Below are 17,160 nucleotides of genomic sequence, written 5' to 3' on the forward strand. Positions count from 1 at the left end.
AAGGCAGTAATGCTGATGAAATACTACCTGAATATCCTGTAATGTCCATTGCCTTTAGGTTCCTGCATTTGATGACAGTGAGTGTTAATCTGCCTGCTGTAGGTAGATAGCAGAGTGAGAACATGATCTCCCCAAGGTCCACGCTTTCCTATCACAGAGACACACACAAATCAATGTAGCATGATGTATTGGCACATTTTGTTATAAAGGTCACCTTTTCAATTACTTAGCACCAGATAATAGTTATAAAACAGTAATTGTGCAATAATGTACCAGAAACAGACACTGTTCCCCCAGCATCAATCGCGGTCAAGATTAGAGTACGGGAACCCATTTCTTCCACATAAAGAGTCATGATTATGAGATAAAAGTGGTACAGAAAAAGTAGAAAATATGAGAAAAAAATTCTGAGGTAAAGTCAAAATTCTGACCAAAAGTCAAAACTGACATGAATTGAAATCAGTGGTCATCAGTGGTGTTTTGTTCATGAACAAATCTTTTAGATGGAAAAATCATTGCAGCAGTATTGATAGTGTACCATTTATTATTTGTTTTCTATCTGCACAATGCCTGAATATAGAAAGATACTATATGAATAGAATATCTGTCACTTTGATGTAGTTTAGTTTGCCAAAAGCTAGTTAACGCTGCGAGAAGTTATTTATTGGTGTTTGAGGATGTGGTTTGGCATTTTGACTATGAAGGTTGGGTTTAATAAGCCTGAGGTCTAAAGGAGTCCTGTTAGTCCGTTACAGCCACGGCGACCAATTAGTTGTTGCGATTCTCCAAGCCACGCTGCTCTCCAGGATACCACTCAAACATACCGTTAATTAAACGTCAACACTCCTAAACACACCAGGCTTTCCACCAGGGCACAAAGTCCATCATTTTCCTTACAGCTGATCCGAGCGGGTTTCTTTTAGATCTATCTAGATAAACAAATCCATGCAACAAAACATTTTAAGAGCTGAAACGCAATGCATTTGAACAGTGGTATTTTTAGACTTCAAGACCACCCACTTTTCTGAAAGTTAAGCATGTGCAATGCAAAGACGAAGTATGCTATCTGACGCTGCTGGAGTCAGTGTGTTAGCATCATCCTCTCAGCGGTATTAAGTCTGGTGTAAATATTAATCACTTTAAATGAGCTCAGTAAGCCACTCTCTGACGGACATATCCCATGACTCCCCTACTTGTGGCTTAATGTCTCTCTAGCCCTCTAAGGTGATTATTTGCAGGTTGTGCTTCAGTATCATATAGGGACTTTTTAAAGAAGATTGATGGATGGGTAAATGCAAGCTTGAGAGTTAAAAAAAAAATGTTTCAGAAAAAAATTTGTAAAGCAAGAAACTTTAAGCAAATAAATTATTGGATATTACTGAACGTTGATGTCTTATTATGGCATAGGAAAAAAAGTGATTTGATTAAGGATAAGAATAATAATAACATCAAAAAAATAAATTGTGCATGATTTCCAAAAGAGTAATGATGTGAGACCATGGTGAATATTACAAATTTTACTATTACTCTCACCAGAATCAAATTCCTTCAGGCTTCACTCTACTTCAGTCCTTGAGCTCATTTAGTGACTTAATGATTTATTAAATGTCCTTCTGTCACAAGTCCACCTGGCAATATCTTTTGGACACTGTCTTTTGCCATCCACTTAAAGGGAGAGTTCACCCCAAAATGTATATTCTGTCACCATACACAATGTTATTTCAAACTTGTGATATCCTTTCTTTTGTGAAATACAAAAGCAGAAATATAGCTGTATTGTTTGCTCTTTTCCTTCTAATGAAATTGATTAGCTACCAATTAACTTAATCTATAAAATATCCCAAGGCTTCTGAAATAAACAACAACAACAAAAAAAAGAATTTAGATGTGATTTTCATTTTTTCACATATAATTTTATAAATATTTAAATATGGCATGTCAAGATGTTTCACACCATGTTTGACGTCAGTATTTCAAATTCCATTGATTTTTGTGTGTCTTGAAATCAATCATGACACCAAATTTGAGCAAAACCAACAAAATGCATAATTCAATATCAATTATAAATGTGCTTTTTATAATTTTTTGAACTTGAGAGCACTTAACTTGAATTGTATTTGAATGTTGTATTTGAATAACAATACAAATTTAACAACTTAAATTTAGTCTTTTTTTACACAAAGCTTTGGTATTGCTTCAGACGACATGAATACTGCACATGAGTCATATGGGTCACTTTTATGATGATTTTATGGCTCTTGGTGAATTTTTTTGAGCTTGAGAGTCCCTTGTTTCTAACTTGTGTTGTATGAAAAAGAGCAGCATTAACATTCTACTTAACATCTCATTTTGTGTTCAAAAAAGAATATAATGCAGGTATAAAATGACTTTCGAGTGAGTAAACGATGAATGTATTGTAATTTCTGAGTGAACTAACCCTTTTGATAGGTTTAGAAAAGCAGTGTTTTGAGTTCCAGATTCAAATCTCCTGCCAAGTGCAATAGAATGTGTGTTTTTGTTCAAGGGGCAGCCAGCCTCCTGCCATGAAAGCAAGTGGAAACCACAGCTTTAGTGAATCGCTCCTCTGAGAATAGCTGTAAATTTAGAAAACAGAGAGAAATGAGACTCATCGAGGAGCAATTGAAGTTCATCAAGCTTCCCATTATGGAGTGATCAGCTAACCTCAGATGACCTCAGGACATATTTTGGAGGTTAACTCAAGCGTTTAATATTGTGCTGTGATTGGCAGCACATCTTATTAGTGGCCATTACGAAAATTAGGCAATATTTTTGTCCACACAATCAGCGTGTGTCAGTCATCTTCATTTGTCAATTACTACCTTATCTGTGTGTTAATGAGGGTAGGGTACAACTCTCATTCATTTGGCAGTCTTAGCATCAGCAGGTGTACAGCACACAACTTGTTGAATATTGGACTGCATTTTACCAGACCATGTCAATAATGCAACAGGCTAATTCACACACCTTAGCTGGCATCTAATAGCTTTGTTATTTAGAGTCAATGGATTTTTTAATCTACCCAAACTGTCTGAGAAGTGCAATATCAAGAGTTCTTGCTGAGGTTTCAGGATAATTTCTTCTCTAGCCAAACAAAATGGAACTATTTGTGCAGAATGCTGCAAATGAACAATATTTATCAGGCTTGATAGACCAGGTTTAGATTATCTTGTCATACAGTGGGTTTCAAAAGTTAAAGAGCATATAGAAAATCTTATTATTCAGAGGTTTGGAGTCAGTAAGATTTTTTATGTTTTTGAAATTAGTTTCCTATGCTCACCAAGCAGAACAATAATAATAATACATAAATAAATAAATGCTCTGCTTAATATTTTGTGTAAACAGTGTGTTTTTGTTTTTGTTTGTTCGTTTCACCATTCATAGATAAATAGAAATTATCTAAAGTTGTAAAAAATTACATAAACTAAAAATAATAAATAAAAGGCATACATTAAATGTTAAATTTAATAAATCTAATTTTAACCTGGATCTGAACATTGGAAATGTAATCAATAATAAATAAATAAATGTAAATTGTTAAATTGTTAATGTGAACTTCTTTGTACATCTGGTCAGATGTTTTCAAACCAAATACGAAAACATTATGAAATTTGAATCTACAATTTACAATTCAACTTTAAATTGTTATGCTCCCAATTTAATTAAAAATGAAATATTAGTATTAAAAACTAGTGGTCTTGTACTTTTTCACCCCACTGTATATTGATTTGTATATCTGATATGTATGTGAATACATATCTGTGCATTCTTTCTGTGCATCTCTCCTCCATGAAAAAATCGACTTAAAAACCAGCAGAATTTGTACTCATGATTTGACAAAACACATCAAGAGAAAAGAGAGCAGCAGGGTTCTCTTACAGAGGTAGCATACTGAATGTCTCTCCAGATGGAGGTCTCCCTTGAGAGATCAGACACTTCAAACAGATTGTCCAGTATGACTTCTCCGATCATATCGTGCCGTGAGAATCTGTCAAAGTCGAAAACACTGAGATGGAGCTTCCTGATGGGAAGCTCATCGTAGGGTACCGGAAACTGGAAGGACTCGTCAAACGTGGGGTTGAGTGTTTTACGATGGACTCGTGTCTGGAACTTCTTCCGATCTGGCAGCAGGTAGATCTTGACATATGGGTCAGAGCTGCCGCAAAGGTCCTTGGCTGGGAGATCAAATGCCTTGAGTATCTTGACAAGTAACATCTCGTTCTCATAGTCATAGCGGAGGGAAAAGTTGATCTTGCCGCAGTTTTTGCCACCTTTGCTATTGCCGGATTCGTCGTTGTCTGTGGTCATTTGCTTGTAGAGTTCAGGCTTGATACGGCCAATGCTGGTTGGCTGCTCATCCACATCATAATCATCTCCCAGGTCCAGACTCCCTACCTGCATTTGACGAGGAAGGTGACGTTTGAAGGAACTATGCCTGGAAAAATGAGATAAAAAAGAGAAAGAGTAGCATGAGGGATTTGATGATTGTTCAGAAAATGTTGGATTAAAAACTTAACGATTGATCAAGGCTATTGGCGAAGCGTATATAAGTTTCGGGAAGGCTTAGCCATCCCCGGGCCATGGAAACTTGTGGCAAAAATGCCCCAGCTCAAACAAATTAAATCTATTACGTCTGTTGCTAACAAAGTGAAAACAAACAGACAGTGTCGATTGTGGCATCAAATTAAGATCTGCTCATGTTGCACCGTATTTCATTTTAGGTGTTTTTAAAGTGTTGCACATTTTAATCAACCACACACAATTCTGTGAGTTTAGGAATTCAATGGTCAATCAAATGCGTTTGGATGAGTCATAGCTGAAACTCATCAGTTTTGAGTGCGCTCGCGTTCTCTGACTGAATTGTGCAAATTCTCTCATCATAAACAACAAAGAGCAGATGCAAGTAAAATGTAAGAGACTAATTTCACAGTGTAATACAGCTTCATTGATTTATAACGATAGTTTGTGCTTAAACTCGCCATATATCAAAGTTATTGATAATGTCACTTTCTATATAATTTATTCGCTGTTTGAATAACCATGGAAAGGAAAAGTTACAGTATATAGCCTAATTTTCCATTTCTAATGTTTTTTATAAATTGTAATCACGTTAAATAAAAAATTTAATCCCATTAAATATATTTTATTTGCCTACATAAAACCCATGTCTTATTGTTGCCTAAAAAGAATGTTAATGCATTTGGCTGTTCTTAGCCTTACCTTGGAGTTGGTTCACCCTCTGCCTATGCCCAAGGCAAGTTATATTTTTAATTATTATTTATTTTATATTTTATTTTTTTATACAGGGGCCACAAAACATGCATACATTTTTTTATTTTATATTCTAATTTTTATTATTAAAAATAAATATTATAATATTAGATTAATAAATATTAATGTTATACTTACATTATAAATATTAAATATTACACACATAAATATCCATACACTGAAACAAATAGTACAGAAAAAAGATTCACACAGAAATTTCTGTTAAATTTCACAATTAACTACAAAGAAATGGCAAGAAACACATTGAATTAAACAAAATGAGAAAGATTCTAAAATAGTATTTTCTTGTACAATTTGCTACAGTAATTTTCCAAATTTCAAAAAAATATATTTTTACATAGTATATACTGTATAAACACATTATATATATATATACATTTCTTATTTTTTGTTATAATTTCTTCTGGCTTCAATACAATTAAAAAATAAAAAAGTTAATTATTCAACTTCACAAAAACATATCTTTATGCATAAAAATATACAGAGCTGCCTTTATAATTGAAGAAGAAAGGTCCTTCACATTTGACGGTCTTTAGTTTGATAACCCCTGTCCAATAAAATACATGGTATGGCCAATATTGTTTGGCTACCCATTCAAATGAACCAAATGAACCAGTTCTTTAATTCTAGTGGAGACAAACCTTAATGCTAGGACAAAAGAAAGCATTTCTTTCAATTGTTATGGAACAGTTGTTCTCAAAAGGAATATTAAAATGAATTCTGGTGTAGTTAATTCAACTGCATATTATTTAATATGAATAAAACCACTGCTGTGCCAATGCTCTTTATAGCCAAAAGCAGTGGAAAAGTCTTCAAGAGCAGCCAAATACTGAAGCTCAATTAAATATTACTCCTTAATGGGCAAATCGTACATGACAAATATTTAATTTCAAGTGGACAAGTACAGTGCTGTAATTAAGTGTTTCCTGAAACTACCCCAAATGAAATCAAGACTGCATGAGCAGAAATTGTCTTGGTTCCATGGATTATGGAACAGCTAAACATTGAAAACTTGTCCTGAAGTGATGCTAAATTATATTATTGAAGGCATAAACAAAGCATTTATGCTTCATCAGCAATAGTCTTTTCAAAGATAATTTTTTACACTTCTCTTGTCAGTGTCAGTGTTCATCTGCTCTGTAATGTCTTTGGGAGATTCTGTTAAGGGTATATGTGATTGAGGATGTCTTTTGAGTCCTGCTGTGAATGGTCTGACAGTGTGATTCATAGTATGCATTTCCTTCAGGTACAAAGCTGCGTATTTTAATGTAATGTGTAAAAGTGTATGCAGCACTGGGTGTGTAAATGATGCAGGCACAGACTGAAAATGTATGAAAGATGTTGAAAAGGGAAGGATGGCATGCAGTTGAATTATATTATAACAAAGTAAGAGATGAGTGGAAAAATATGGGAAATAAATGAAAACATTCACACTGAAAGTCATGAAAGGGGTAAAATGGCCCCTACCTTGGGCAAAAAGTTTCATTTTTAAATGTATTTAATTTAAATAAAATAACACTTAGTACGCATTATTACTCAGATTATTTGACTGTACTGACTCTATTGGATGAGAACAAAACTTAATGATAAGATAATGACACTTTTCTTCTATAGAGCTGCTTTATAGCTGAATCGAATTTGTTTCATAAATGAATTTTGAAACTTTGACTGAACTGAATTATAACATCATTAAACTGACTTGAGCTGAGTAATGACACTATTGCCTCCTGTAGAGCTGCTTATAGCTGAATTTTACTTGTTTTATAATTGATGAACTTTGCAGAGTTATCAAACTGAACGGAATCAACACTGAACTGATTCAGAACTAATACACCAATGTCTTTATAGAGTCGCTTTTCAGCAGAATAAAATGATATTATAATATTTATCTTCCTGTTTAAACAGCTACAGAAATCACGTGTCCTGAATTATAATAAATTTGTCTAAAATATATCTGATATCATAAAAAAAGGTTTTAATCATGTAAAATATGAAATAATTTGATTAAAAATTTAATAAAATCCTATAAAAAAATATCATTATTAATCATTATTAAAATTCTCAGAGGGCCATCTAACCCAAAAATCACTTCAAAATAATATACATATTATACTATCATACACACAGTATATACTGTATATATATATAGTACAGACCAAAAGTTTGGACACACCTTCTCATTCAAAGAGTGTTCTTTATTTTCATGACTATGAAAATTGTAGAGTCACATTGAAGGCATCAAGGGCTATTTGACCAAGAAGGAGAGTGATGGGGTGCTGCGCCAGATGACCTGGCCTCCGCAGTCACCGGACCTGAACCCAATCGAGATGGTTTAGGGGTGAGATGGACCGCAGACGGAAGGCAAAAGGGCCAACAAGTGCTAAGCATCTCTCGGGGAACTCCTTCAAGACTGTTGGAAGACCATTTCAGGTGACTACCTCTTGAAGCTCATCTTGAAGAGTGTGCAAAGCAGTAATCAAAGCAAAAGGCGGCTACTTTGAAGAACCAAGGATATGACATATTTTCATTTTTTTCCACACTTTTTTGTTATGTATATAACTCCATATATAATTCCACATGTGTTAATTCATAGTTTTGATGCCTTCAGTGTGAATCTACAGCTTTCATAGTCATGAAAATAAAGAAAACTCTTTGAATGAGAAGGTGTGTCCAAACTTTTGGTCTGTATATATATATAAAGAGTTGTTTAAAGAGAGATGTAAAGCGTGTGCAAGTGCCGTTTGAAATTTTCTCCTGAAATGAGCCGTTTTATCAGGCTCCTATGTGTAGGTTTAGTAATTTCCCATTAATGCCAATAAATAGTTTATTTTCATTGTCATCAGGCTGCTAGATTATCTAAACATACAATATATCAAAATAAAGAACAGAGCCTCTGATGGATAAGCATTATGTCATAAACAAACAGAATCAGAATGATTTCTAAAGGATCATGTGACACTGAAAACTTATAATGCTGAAAATTCAGCTTTGCCATCACAGGAATAGAATCCATTTAAAAATATATAAAAATTTAATATTTATATAAATTGTAATAACATTTCATAATATTACTATTTTTGAATATTACATTCAAGAACATTAAAATTCTTACTGACCCCAAACGTTTGAACAGTAGTGTACGTGTGTAATTTGGCACAGTTACCTGGTGGATGACGCTGGCTCTGTGGTCTGTCTTTGCATGCGCTGCGTACGGCGCAGGAAGTGCTCCCTCATGGAGAGCTGCACCTCAGCAGGGATGTCGGGAGAGGTCTGACTTATTTTAACAGCTGCCTCAAGGAAGCCCATTGATGCCAAAGGATACTTTTCCTTCTCAGTCGCCATATTGACCTCAGACGGCTGAGGACTGGGCAGAAGAGATGGTAAATGAACCGAGGGGCAGTCGTCAGGTGCGAGGGCCACAGAACTCGACGAGAGGACTTTGTTCCTCCAAGGGACCCAGCACAGCTTCCAGGAGACGAATGCAGCGAGCAACAGCAGCGCCAAGCCACACACTATTATCACACCGATGGGGAGATCAACAGCAATGTCTACAGCCGGGCGGAAGCAATGGGCCACACAATATGGACAAACAGATGGTCAAAACAGTGAGACAGACAAGAAAAGTGCATTAGAAGGGTCAACTGAGCAATGACTGTTATCTATGAAACTGTTTACTGCAATCTTCAGCAAATCGAACACTGAATTTGATACCAAGCACACACTCACAATCACACAGTGCAGAAATGATGAAATGTAATTAAAGTTATCACAAATACGGTCCTATAATCTATTTCCAAGGGAACAATACTAACGGAAGATGCCACAGCAATATCAAGCACTCTCACCGAGAAGCTTTCCACCCATCAATGGCTCTTCTGCATGTAGGCGGAAAGCAAGCCCTAACTCATTTCTTCACGATTACTGAGAATTTGCTTGCAATAGAACAATTGGACTGGAGAAGCTCCAAAACTGCTGACAAGCACCATGTAAACATTCATTTAAAAGAAAAGGGAGATCTGTCATTTTGTGTGGGAGCTCTATAGGAATACAGGTTCTATAAGTTTTATAGCAATAATATTGATGCGGCTGAATTTATTTTTATTTTCCGACTGAGGTGTGTTTGCACAGTAAGAAATACTGATTGCTGTGTTCTTTATCCCAACACTCTCCGCCCACTGCTTCGACCAGTTTGATTTATTTGAAATAATGCATGCTAGGATCTCCCTGGGCTTCCTGAGGAGTGTACATTGTGTCCTTGCTCAAATGGAATATAAATCTCTACTGACAGTTCAAAGGGCCCGGGGCCATGTCTAATTTAGAGTCTTTTAGAACTTTTGTTCTTCAATTTAGTTTGTGACTACTGTAAGCACACAATACAAAGTAAAGAAGACTCAAGGTCAGCATGCAGAACTGGAGAAATTAATCAAAGCTTTAAATATAAAAATATATATTTTATAATATACACTGGGAAAAAAGAAGGCATATACAGTATATCTGCACCAAAGTTACATTTATTTGATCAAAAATGCTTTAAAAACAGTAATGTGGAGAAATATTATTACAATAATTTATATTACAAATATCATAAACAATTTTCTTCATACATCCTGCTTTAAGAATATTTAGATATTTGCTAGAAAACAAGACAAATATACTGGTTTAATGATTTTTGATTTATTTATTTTGCAGTGCATCATACTGTAAGTGCTTCTCTTATTGTTTCTAATAGTTTTGATGTTACAAGCCATATTTTTGCTGAAGTTCCTCGTTTCACGTGAATAAGCTGTCAAGGGTTTTCTGTAAATTCTGTAAACTGCTTTCTCTAAAATGCCCATTTGAAGGGCTCAGGGTTTAACCCGAGTGGATATGAAATTTCTAGGTCCAGGGATTTATGTGTTCAGAGGATTTCCACATTCAAGCGCTGCCATATAGCCTCTGTTTTGTCATTCGAAATGATTAAGACTCTGAAATGTGGCTCCCACTGGTTTACCTCTGTTGTCTTTTGATTTCTTATAAGTTTGGCTAGCTTGCGCAGCTGGACAGCGGTGATAATGTCAAGCTGATGTGGCAGTTTTGTGGTGTGGGTAAATAATAATTTTAATCATGTATAAAATTTGTGATAAAATGTATAAGAATGTCAATTTAATCCTTTTCACATCCAAAATAAATGAAATAACAAGGCTATTACCCAGTGTGAGCATTAATGGTATGCTGTACATTAACCACTTCAGCTGTTATTTTGATTTTTTGAGAATTAGGCATATGCAATATTGGACCCACCGGTGGGTCCCCAGAGTTGATGTGGTTAAGGACAAATTGGCTGTTAATCAGCATGATGACCGCACTACAGAAAACATGCGGCAGTAAAGCAATGTAAGCACTGGGGTTTTCTTCCATCCCCTGAGATATGGATAATGAATCCAAACAGTGTTAAACTGTGACTCCCCAAGGACCTGGTTGCAAACCAGCTTGATATTCCTCACAATGCTGGTTATAATACTCAGATGAAGAGCCGTGGATATAATGGTTCATAAATGTAATCAGTCAGTCAAAGTATATTTTTCCCAGGGCTTACCAGGACAGAGGTCATAAGTTTGAGGTGGTTAGAGCGATCATTTGGAAGAAAGCCTCACTTGTTTTATGGACTAACATCAATAGACAAACTAAGGTAAATGGCATCTAACATAATTTTTTTTTTGTATGTTCACTATATGCAATATAATGAAATGGAACCCCCCCCCCAAATACATAAATTAATAATTGATAAAGAAAGTTTTATGTAGTCATACCACACTTTTACTACATTTTTTTAAATACACACACACTTTTATAATAATATAATATAATATAATATAATATAATATAATATAATATAATATAATATAATATAATATAATATAATATAATATAATATAATATAATATAATATAATATAATATAATATAATATAATATAATATAATATAATATAATATAATATTGTTTTTACAATACAATATATACATGTTGTTTTGGGGAGTCATACCATAAGGAATTTTACAACCTATTTAAAATGAAAGTTATTTAAACACACTTTAAATATGTATACATATTCCAAAATAACATCAATTATTAATTCAAAAATATCATAAAATTTTAGACATGCCACACGACATTTTACAATCTGAATTCAGGTCAAATTATCTGAAAATTATTATAATTTCATGTTCCATTTTTATTAAACATATACATGCTGTGATAGTGTGTGTGTGTGTGTGTGTTTATGTGTGTGTGTGTAAGCTATATTAAGGTATACTATATATGTGTGTGTGTAAGCTATATTAAGGTATACTATAGATATGTAATTTAGTTTTAGTTTTTATATTTTGTTTTTTTTTACAAAAGAAAGCACAGGTCAGTGGATTGGATAGCAGTTCCTGTACACCTTCCAATTAGTTATGCAGCCATGCTTTTATTTATTCTCCATATCATCCTGAAAAAACAACCCCAACCTCTGATGCATAATGAATCCAGCATTTTTATTTGTGGAACCTGTATCCCATCTCATAAGCCTCTTTTGGCACTCAGCAAAATTTTCCAGCCCAGTACTGCAGGAGCAGAGAGAACATGCTGTCCTATGAGATAGCACATGAAAGGAGGTGGTTGTTAATTTCCCCCCTCCTCCTCAGGCACAGGGTTCACCAGGGTTGAGCCATGTCTGGAGCACATGAGTAATATCAGGAGGCCCACAAATTCAATTAAGATTTGTTTTGTCAGAGCACAAACTGGGGCCCGAGGGTTTTCCCTTCAAATGTCTTCCAATGTAACCTGGTTTCCATAGAAACCCAGCTATAAGATGTGATGCGTGCCCTGTCAGTTCTCATCATTGAGTCCCAAGCAAAAACAAAAAGCTTTGTTGTGTGCTCAAAGGACAGCATGAAATGAAGAATTAATGTGTAAGGACATAAAACACCAGGCGACAAACAACAACATTAAGGGGTTATCTAAACCTTGAAATACAGCCAATTAAATCATGGTCCTTCTGTTAATTACAGGGTAAAACTACAACAAAATGGAAAACTGTACCCACACACAAAGGGCAATCAGGAAGACAGGGGGATACTGTGTGCGGCCCTCAATTACACAGTCTCTCTTCCTCCCACGCATCTCTGACAGCTGATATTTTCAGGACAATGGAAGCACACTGATAGGAACTGGCATCACAGTGGCTACCATTAGTGAGAGCATATCATGCCTTTGAACTAGATCTGCATTCCCATGTGAACATATTTATATTTAATATCGATGCTGGAATTGGTAGAAGAATGCACTGCAAAGTGTAAATCCGTCTCCTATGGGTCTATTGCCAGAGGATGTATGCAAATATAACCACAGAAGGTCTAAAGCCTTCGAGTCCACTGAAGCCTTGCTACGTTTTTTCAAGATCGATTACATCGGCTTGAATAAATCAATGTGACAGCTCAGTAAAGAGTGCTCTGTGATTTTCAGTAACAGTACCATATATATACATACACCATTGTCCAAAAAGAGTACTTTTTTATTGCTACTTTAAAATTATCAGTATTAATCAGCAAGGATCAATTTATAACGTAAGCTGTATAAAAAAATAATAATGAATATAATAATAATAATAATAATAATAAAAATGTTTATGTTACCATAATATATATTTAAATTAAATGCTGTTTTAAAAGATTTTCTTTTAATCAAAGAATCCTGAAAAACATGTAAGTTTTTAAACCATGTAACATGTAAGTTTTCAACACTGATAAAAATGTTAGAAATCAGCATATTAAAATGATTTCTGAAGGATCATGTGACACTGAAGACTGGAGTAATTGTGCCATAAAAAAATAAAAAATCAGATTTGCCAATATTCTACAAAGTTACAGTTTTTACTGTATTTTTTAAATGTATCCTTATTGAGGGTAAGAATGGTAGTGTATTTTTTTATTATTAATACAGAAAATGTAACCAGCCAATTATGAAACACTAATTTCTAAATATTTATCATATATTATTTATTGAAATATTTGAATAAACAAAATAATTTAATATTTTAATTTTATAATAATATATAAAACTAATGTAAATCTGATCAAGCATTTATAATGTTGCGAAGGGAGACAATACAGGACAAGTGTTTTTACAAGGAAGACTTAAGTGAATAGGACAAGTGTAAAAATCAAGGTGCAGCCTTGAGGACATTCTTCAGTTGGTTGCTTCACAGCATATATCACAGCACATGGTGCTGCATGACATCGCAGGCTTTTTAGGGGGGGCTTTTCTCCTTGCTTCTTCACAGAGCATACAACCCGAATTCCGGAAAAGTTGGGACGTTTTTTAAATTTTAATAAAATGAAAACTAAAAGACTTTCAAATCACATGAGCCAATATTTTATTCACAATAGAACATAGATAACATAGCAAATGTTTAAACTGAGAAAGTTTACAATTTTATGCACAAAATGAGCTCATTTCAATTTTGATTTCTGCTACAGGTCTCAAAATAGTTGGGACGGGGCATGTTTACCATGGTGTAGCATCTCCTTTTCTTTTCAAAACAGTTTGAAGACGTCTGGGCATTGAGGCTATGAGTTGCTGGAGTTTTGCTGTTGGAATTTGGTCTCATTCTTGCCTTATATAGATTTCCAGCTGCTGAAGAGTTCGTGGTCGTCTTTGACGTATTTTTCATTTAATGATGCGCCAAATGTTCTCTATAGGTGAAAGATCTGGACTGCAGGCAGGCCAGGTTAGCACCCGGACTCTTCTACGACGAAGCCATGCTGTTGTTATAGCTGCAGTATGTGGTTTTGCATTGTCCTGCTGAAATAAACAAGGCCTTCCCTGAAATAGACGTTGTTTGGAGGGAAGCATATGTTGCTCTGAAACCTTTATATACCTTTCAGCATTCACAGAGCCTTCCAAAACATGCAAGCTGCCCATACCGTATGCACTTATGCACCCCCATACCATCAGAGATGCTGGCTTTTGAACTGAACGCTGATAACATGCTGGAAGGTCTCCCTCCTCTTTAGCCCGGAGGACACGGCGTCCGTGATTTCCAACAAGAATGTCAAATTTGGACTCGTCTGACCATAAAACACTATTCCACTTTGAAATAGTCCATTTTAAATGAGCCTTGGCCCACAGGACACGACGGCGCTTCTGGACCATGTTCACATATGGCTTCCTTTTTGCATGATAGAGCTTTAGTTGGCATCTGCTGATGGCACGGCGGATTGTGTTTACCAACAGTGGTTTCTGAAAGTATTCCTGGGCCCATTTAGTAATGTCATTGACACAATCATGCCGATGAGTGATGCAGTGTCGTCTGAGAGCCCGAAGACCACGGGCATCCAATAAAGGTCTCCAGCCTTGTCCCTTACGCACAGAGATTTCTCCAGTTTCTCTGAATCTTTTGATGATGTTATGCACTGTAGATGATGAGATTTGCAAAGCCTTTGCAATTTGACGAAGTACGCAGTCTTTCACAGATTGGAGAGCCTCTGCCCATCTTTACTTCTGAGAGACTCTGCTTCTCTAAGACAAAGCTTTTATAGCTAATCATGTTACAGACCTGATATCAATTAACTTAATTAATCACTAGATGTTCTCCCAGCTGAATCTTTTCAAAACTGCTTGCTTTTTTAGCCATTTGTTGCCCCCGTGCCAACTTTTTTGACACCTGTAGCAGGCATTAAATTTTAAATGAGCTAATTAAGTGGATAAAAGTGTAAAATTTCTCAGTTTAAACATTTGCTACGTTATCTATGTTCTATTGTGAATAAAATATTGGCTCATGTGATTTGAAATTCCTTTAGTTTTCATTTTATTAAAATTTAAAAAACGTCCCAACTTTTCCGGAATTCGGGTTGTAATATCGGCTCTGCAAGTAAATCTCCATGCCACATCCCGGCCATTTTTAGATTGCTCTATTTCATAGCTCCTTCTCCACTGCAATCTCAAATCCCCTAATTCCCTGGATCTCCAAACGGCGGAGCGCCACTGCAAACAAAGCCGGGGTTCTCAAACTGAAGGACTGCTGGGAGCAATGCAGAATTCATACGCTAAGACTTTGGGAGGTAAACAGCCTCTCGTAGAGCTTCAGGCACACATTCATAAATTCATTGTAACACAGGCTAATGCATCTGGACCATGTTCTTAGCAATAACACACAGTCCCAGAGCTTGACAGACTCCAAGAAGTCTTGGAGAAGAGATTTCTTCCATGTAAGTGAACGTGATCTGAGGAATATCCTGCTCATATGAGACTTTAAGCTAAACCCAAGGGTCTAAGAAGAGAACCGCAAGCCTATCATCAAAACATTCGAAAGCTCAAAATTCCACAGACACAGTTTCTTAAGGATAATAATAATCAAGAGACAAAGAAAATGCTATATTCACAGAATCATATTGAAATACACCAGACAAACAGACGGTGATTTTGGAATTTAGCCCTGAATAAAACATCTGGTGAAACATCAAGGAGATTTTTTTCCTTCAAGCACTTTAAATTATGGAAAAATGGAGAAAAGAAAAAAATAGAAGGGAAAAAAAATGTATTTATAACCTTTAAATGCATACAAAGGTTACAGTAAATAAATGTTGGTGTGCAGTGAAAAATAACAGTCATATTTAATCACCTTGTATTTATACAGACACCTTTTGCTGTGAACGCAATATCACATTAGAGCAAGTTGTCAGTAAGCAAGTTACCATTGAAATGCTGCTGTTGTGAGCATGTAAGAAATACCACTGCTGCACATATAACATGTATTAATAACCCCCAAATGTAACATACATGAATCACCCCGTAGCAGATCTAGACAGGTGGAGCTGGGGAAGGTGGAGGGTTTGAAGTGCACTGCAACTGCCACAGCAAGCACTAGCTAAGTTTCTGAATGATGAACAGCAAGCTCATTGGCTACTGATACAAAAAGAACCAATCAGCTGCACCATTGATTATATCTTTATGTCAGATTGAGTAAGACCTACCGGACTGCACCATTTATAATTTCATGACAAAACTCTGGATATATACAAAGAATTCACATTATTTATAAATGGGACATCACACAATATAGCAGAATAAGTTCACCTTTTAAATAAAGAGCTAGTCAACAATTAAATACGTTATTTAAATGTGAATGTGGCAAGCAGTTTCAGGATTTCATTCCTCCTTCTTCAAGTTATTTGTATACCTTCAATTTGTATACCTTCAATACCACGACTTAGGTGCCCTTGAGCAAGGCATCGCAACCCCCAACTGCTCCCCGGGCGCCGCAGCATAAATGGCTGCCCACTGCTCCGGGTGTGTGCTCACAGTGTGTGTGTGTGTGTGTTCACTGCTCTGTGTGTGTGCATTTCGGATGGGTTAAATGCAGAGCACAAATTCTGAGTATGGATCACCATACTTGGCTGAATGTCACATCACTTTCACTTTTTCACTTTATTTTGGATGCCCAAAAAAAGCTGCCCGGAGGCATTGCAAATATGGTCGCAGAGTGTACAGACTTATCTGAAAGGGACTTTCTGACTATTTAACTTTGTATATTTTCTCTGGTAAACCTCCAGACCGCAAGGGAAGCACACAATTGCTTTCTTTGCTCTGAATCCCTATTGTTAACAGAGCTTGTCAATCTAGCCATAAAAATGTAGATTATGTGAAAGCTTGTTTTCACTTATTCACTGAAAACTTTTGAGTGACATTATTTGGAAGTGGGAACAATTTTAAGAAGAAGAAGAAGAAGAAAAAAAAGGAATAGTCATGGGCACAGTGGAAAGATGTATGAAGTGAAGCATAATGTTAAGCGCCAGTCCCTTGACAACACTAAGTAATCTGCTCACCT

The 17,160-nt window shown here is 35.6% G+C and overlaps 1 protein-coding gene across 1 annotated transcript in view; it reads right to left on the reverse strand.

Moving 5' to 3' along the window:
- Nucleotides 1-17,160, reverse strand: part of LOC132118204 (synaptotagmin-6-like) — a 44,675-nt gene that overhangs the window by 6,947 nt on the left and 20,568 nt on the right. Inside the window, exons 2-4 of the mRNA XM_059527871.1 lie at nucleotides 8,474-8,858; nucleotides 3,898-4,453; nucleotides 28-148 (exon numbers count right to left, since the gene is read on the reverse strand). Of these exons, the coding sequence (XP_059383854.1) occupies nucleotides 28-148; nucleotides 3,898-4,453; nucleotides 8,474-8,858 (1,062 nt within the window). The remainder of the gene's footprint in view (nucleotides 1-27; nucleotides 149-3,897; nucleotides 4,454-8,473; nucleotides 8,859-17,160) is intronic.

This window comes from Carassius carassius, chromosome 37 (assembly GCF_963082965.1).
Source record: "Carassius carassius chromosome 37, fCarCar2.1, whole genome shotgun sequence".
Taxonomy (NCBI): Eukaryota; Metazoa; Chordata; class Actinopteri; order Cypriniformes; family Cyprinidae; genus Carassius; species Carassius carassius.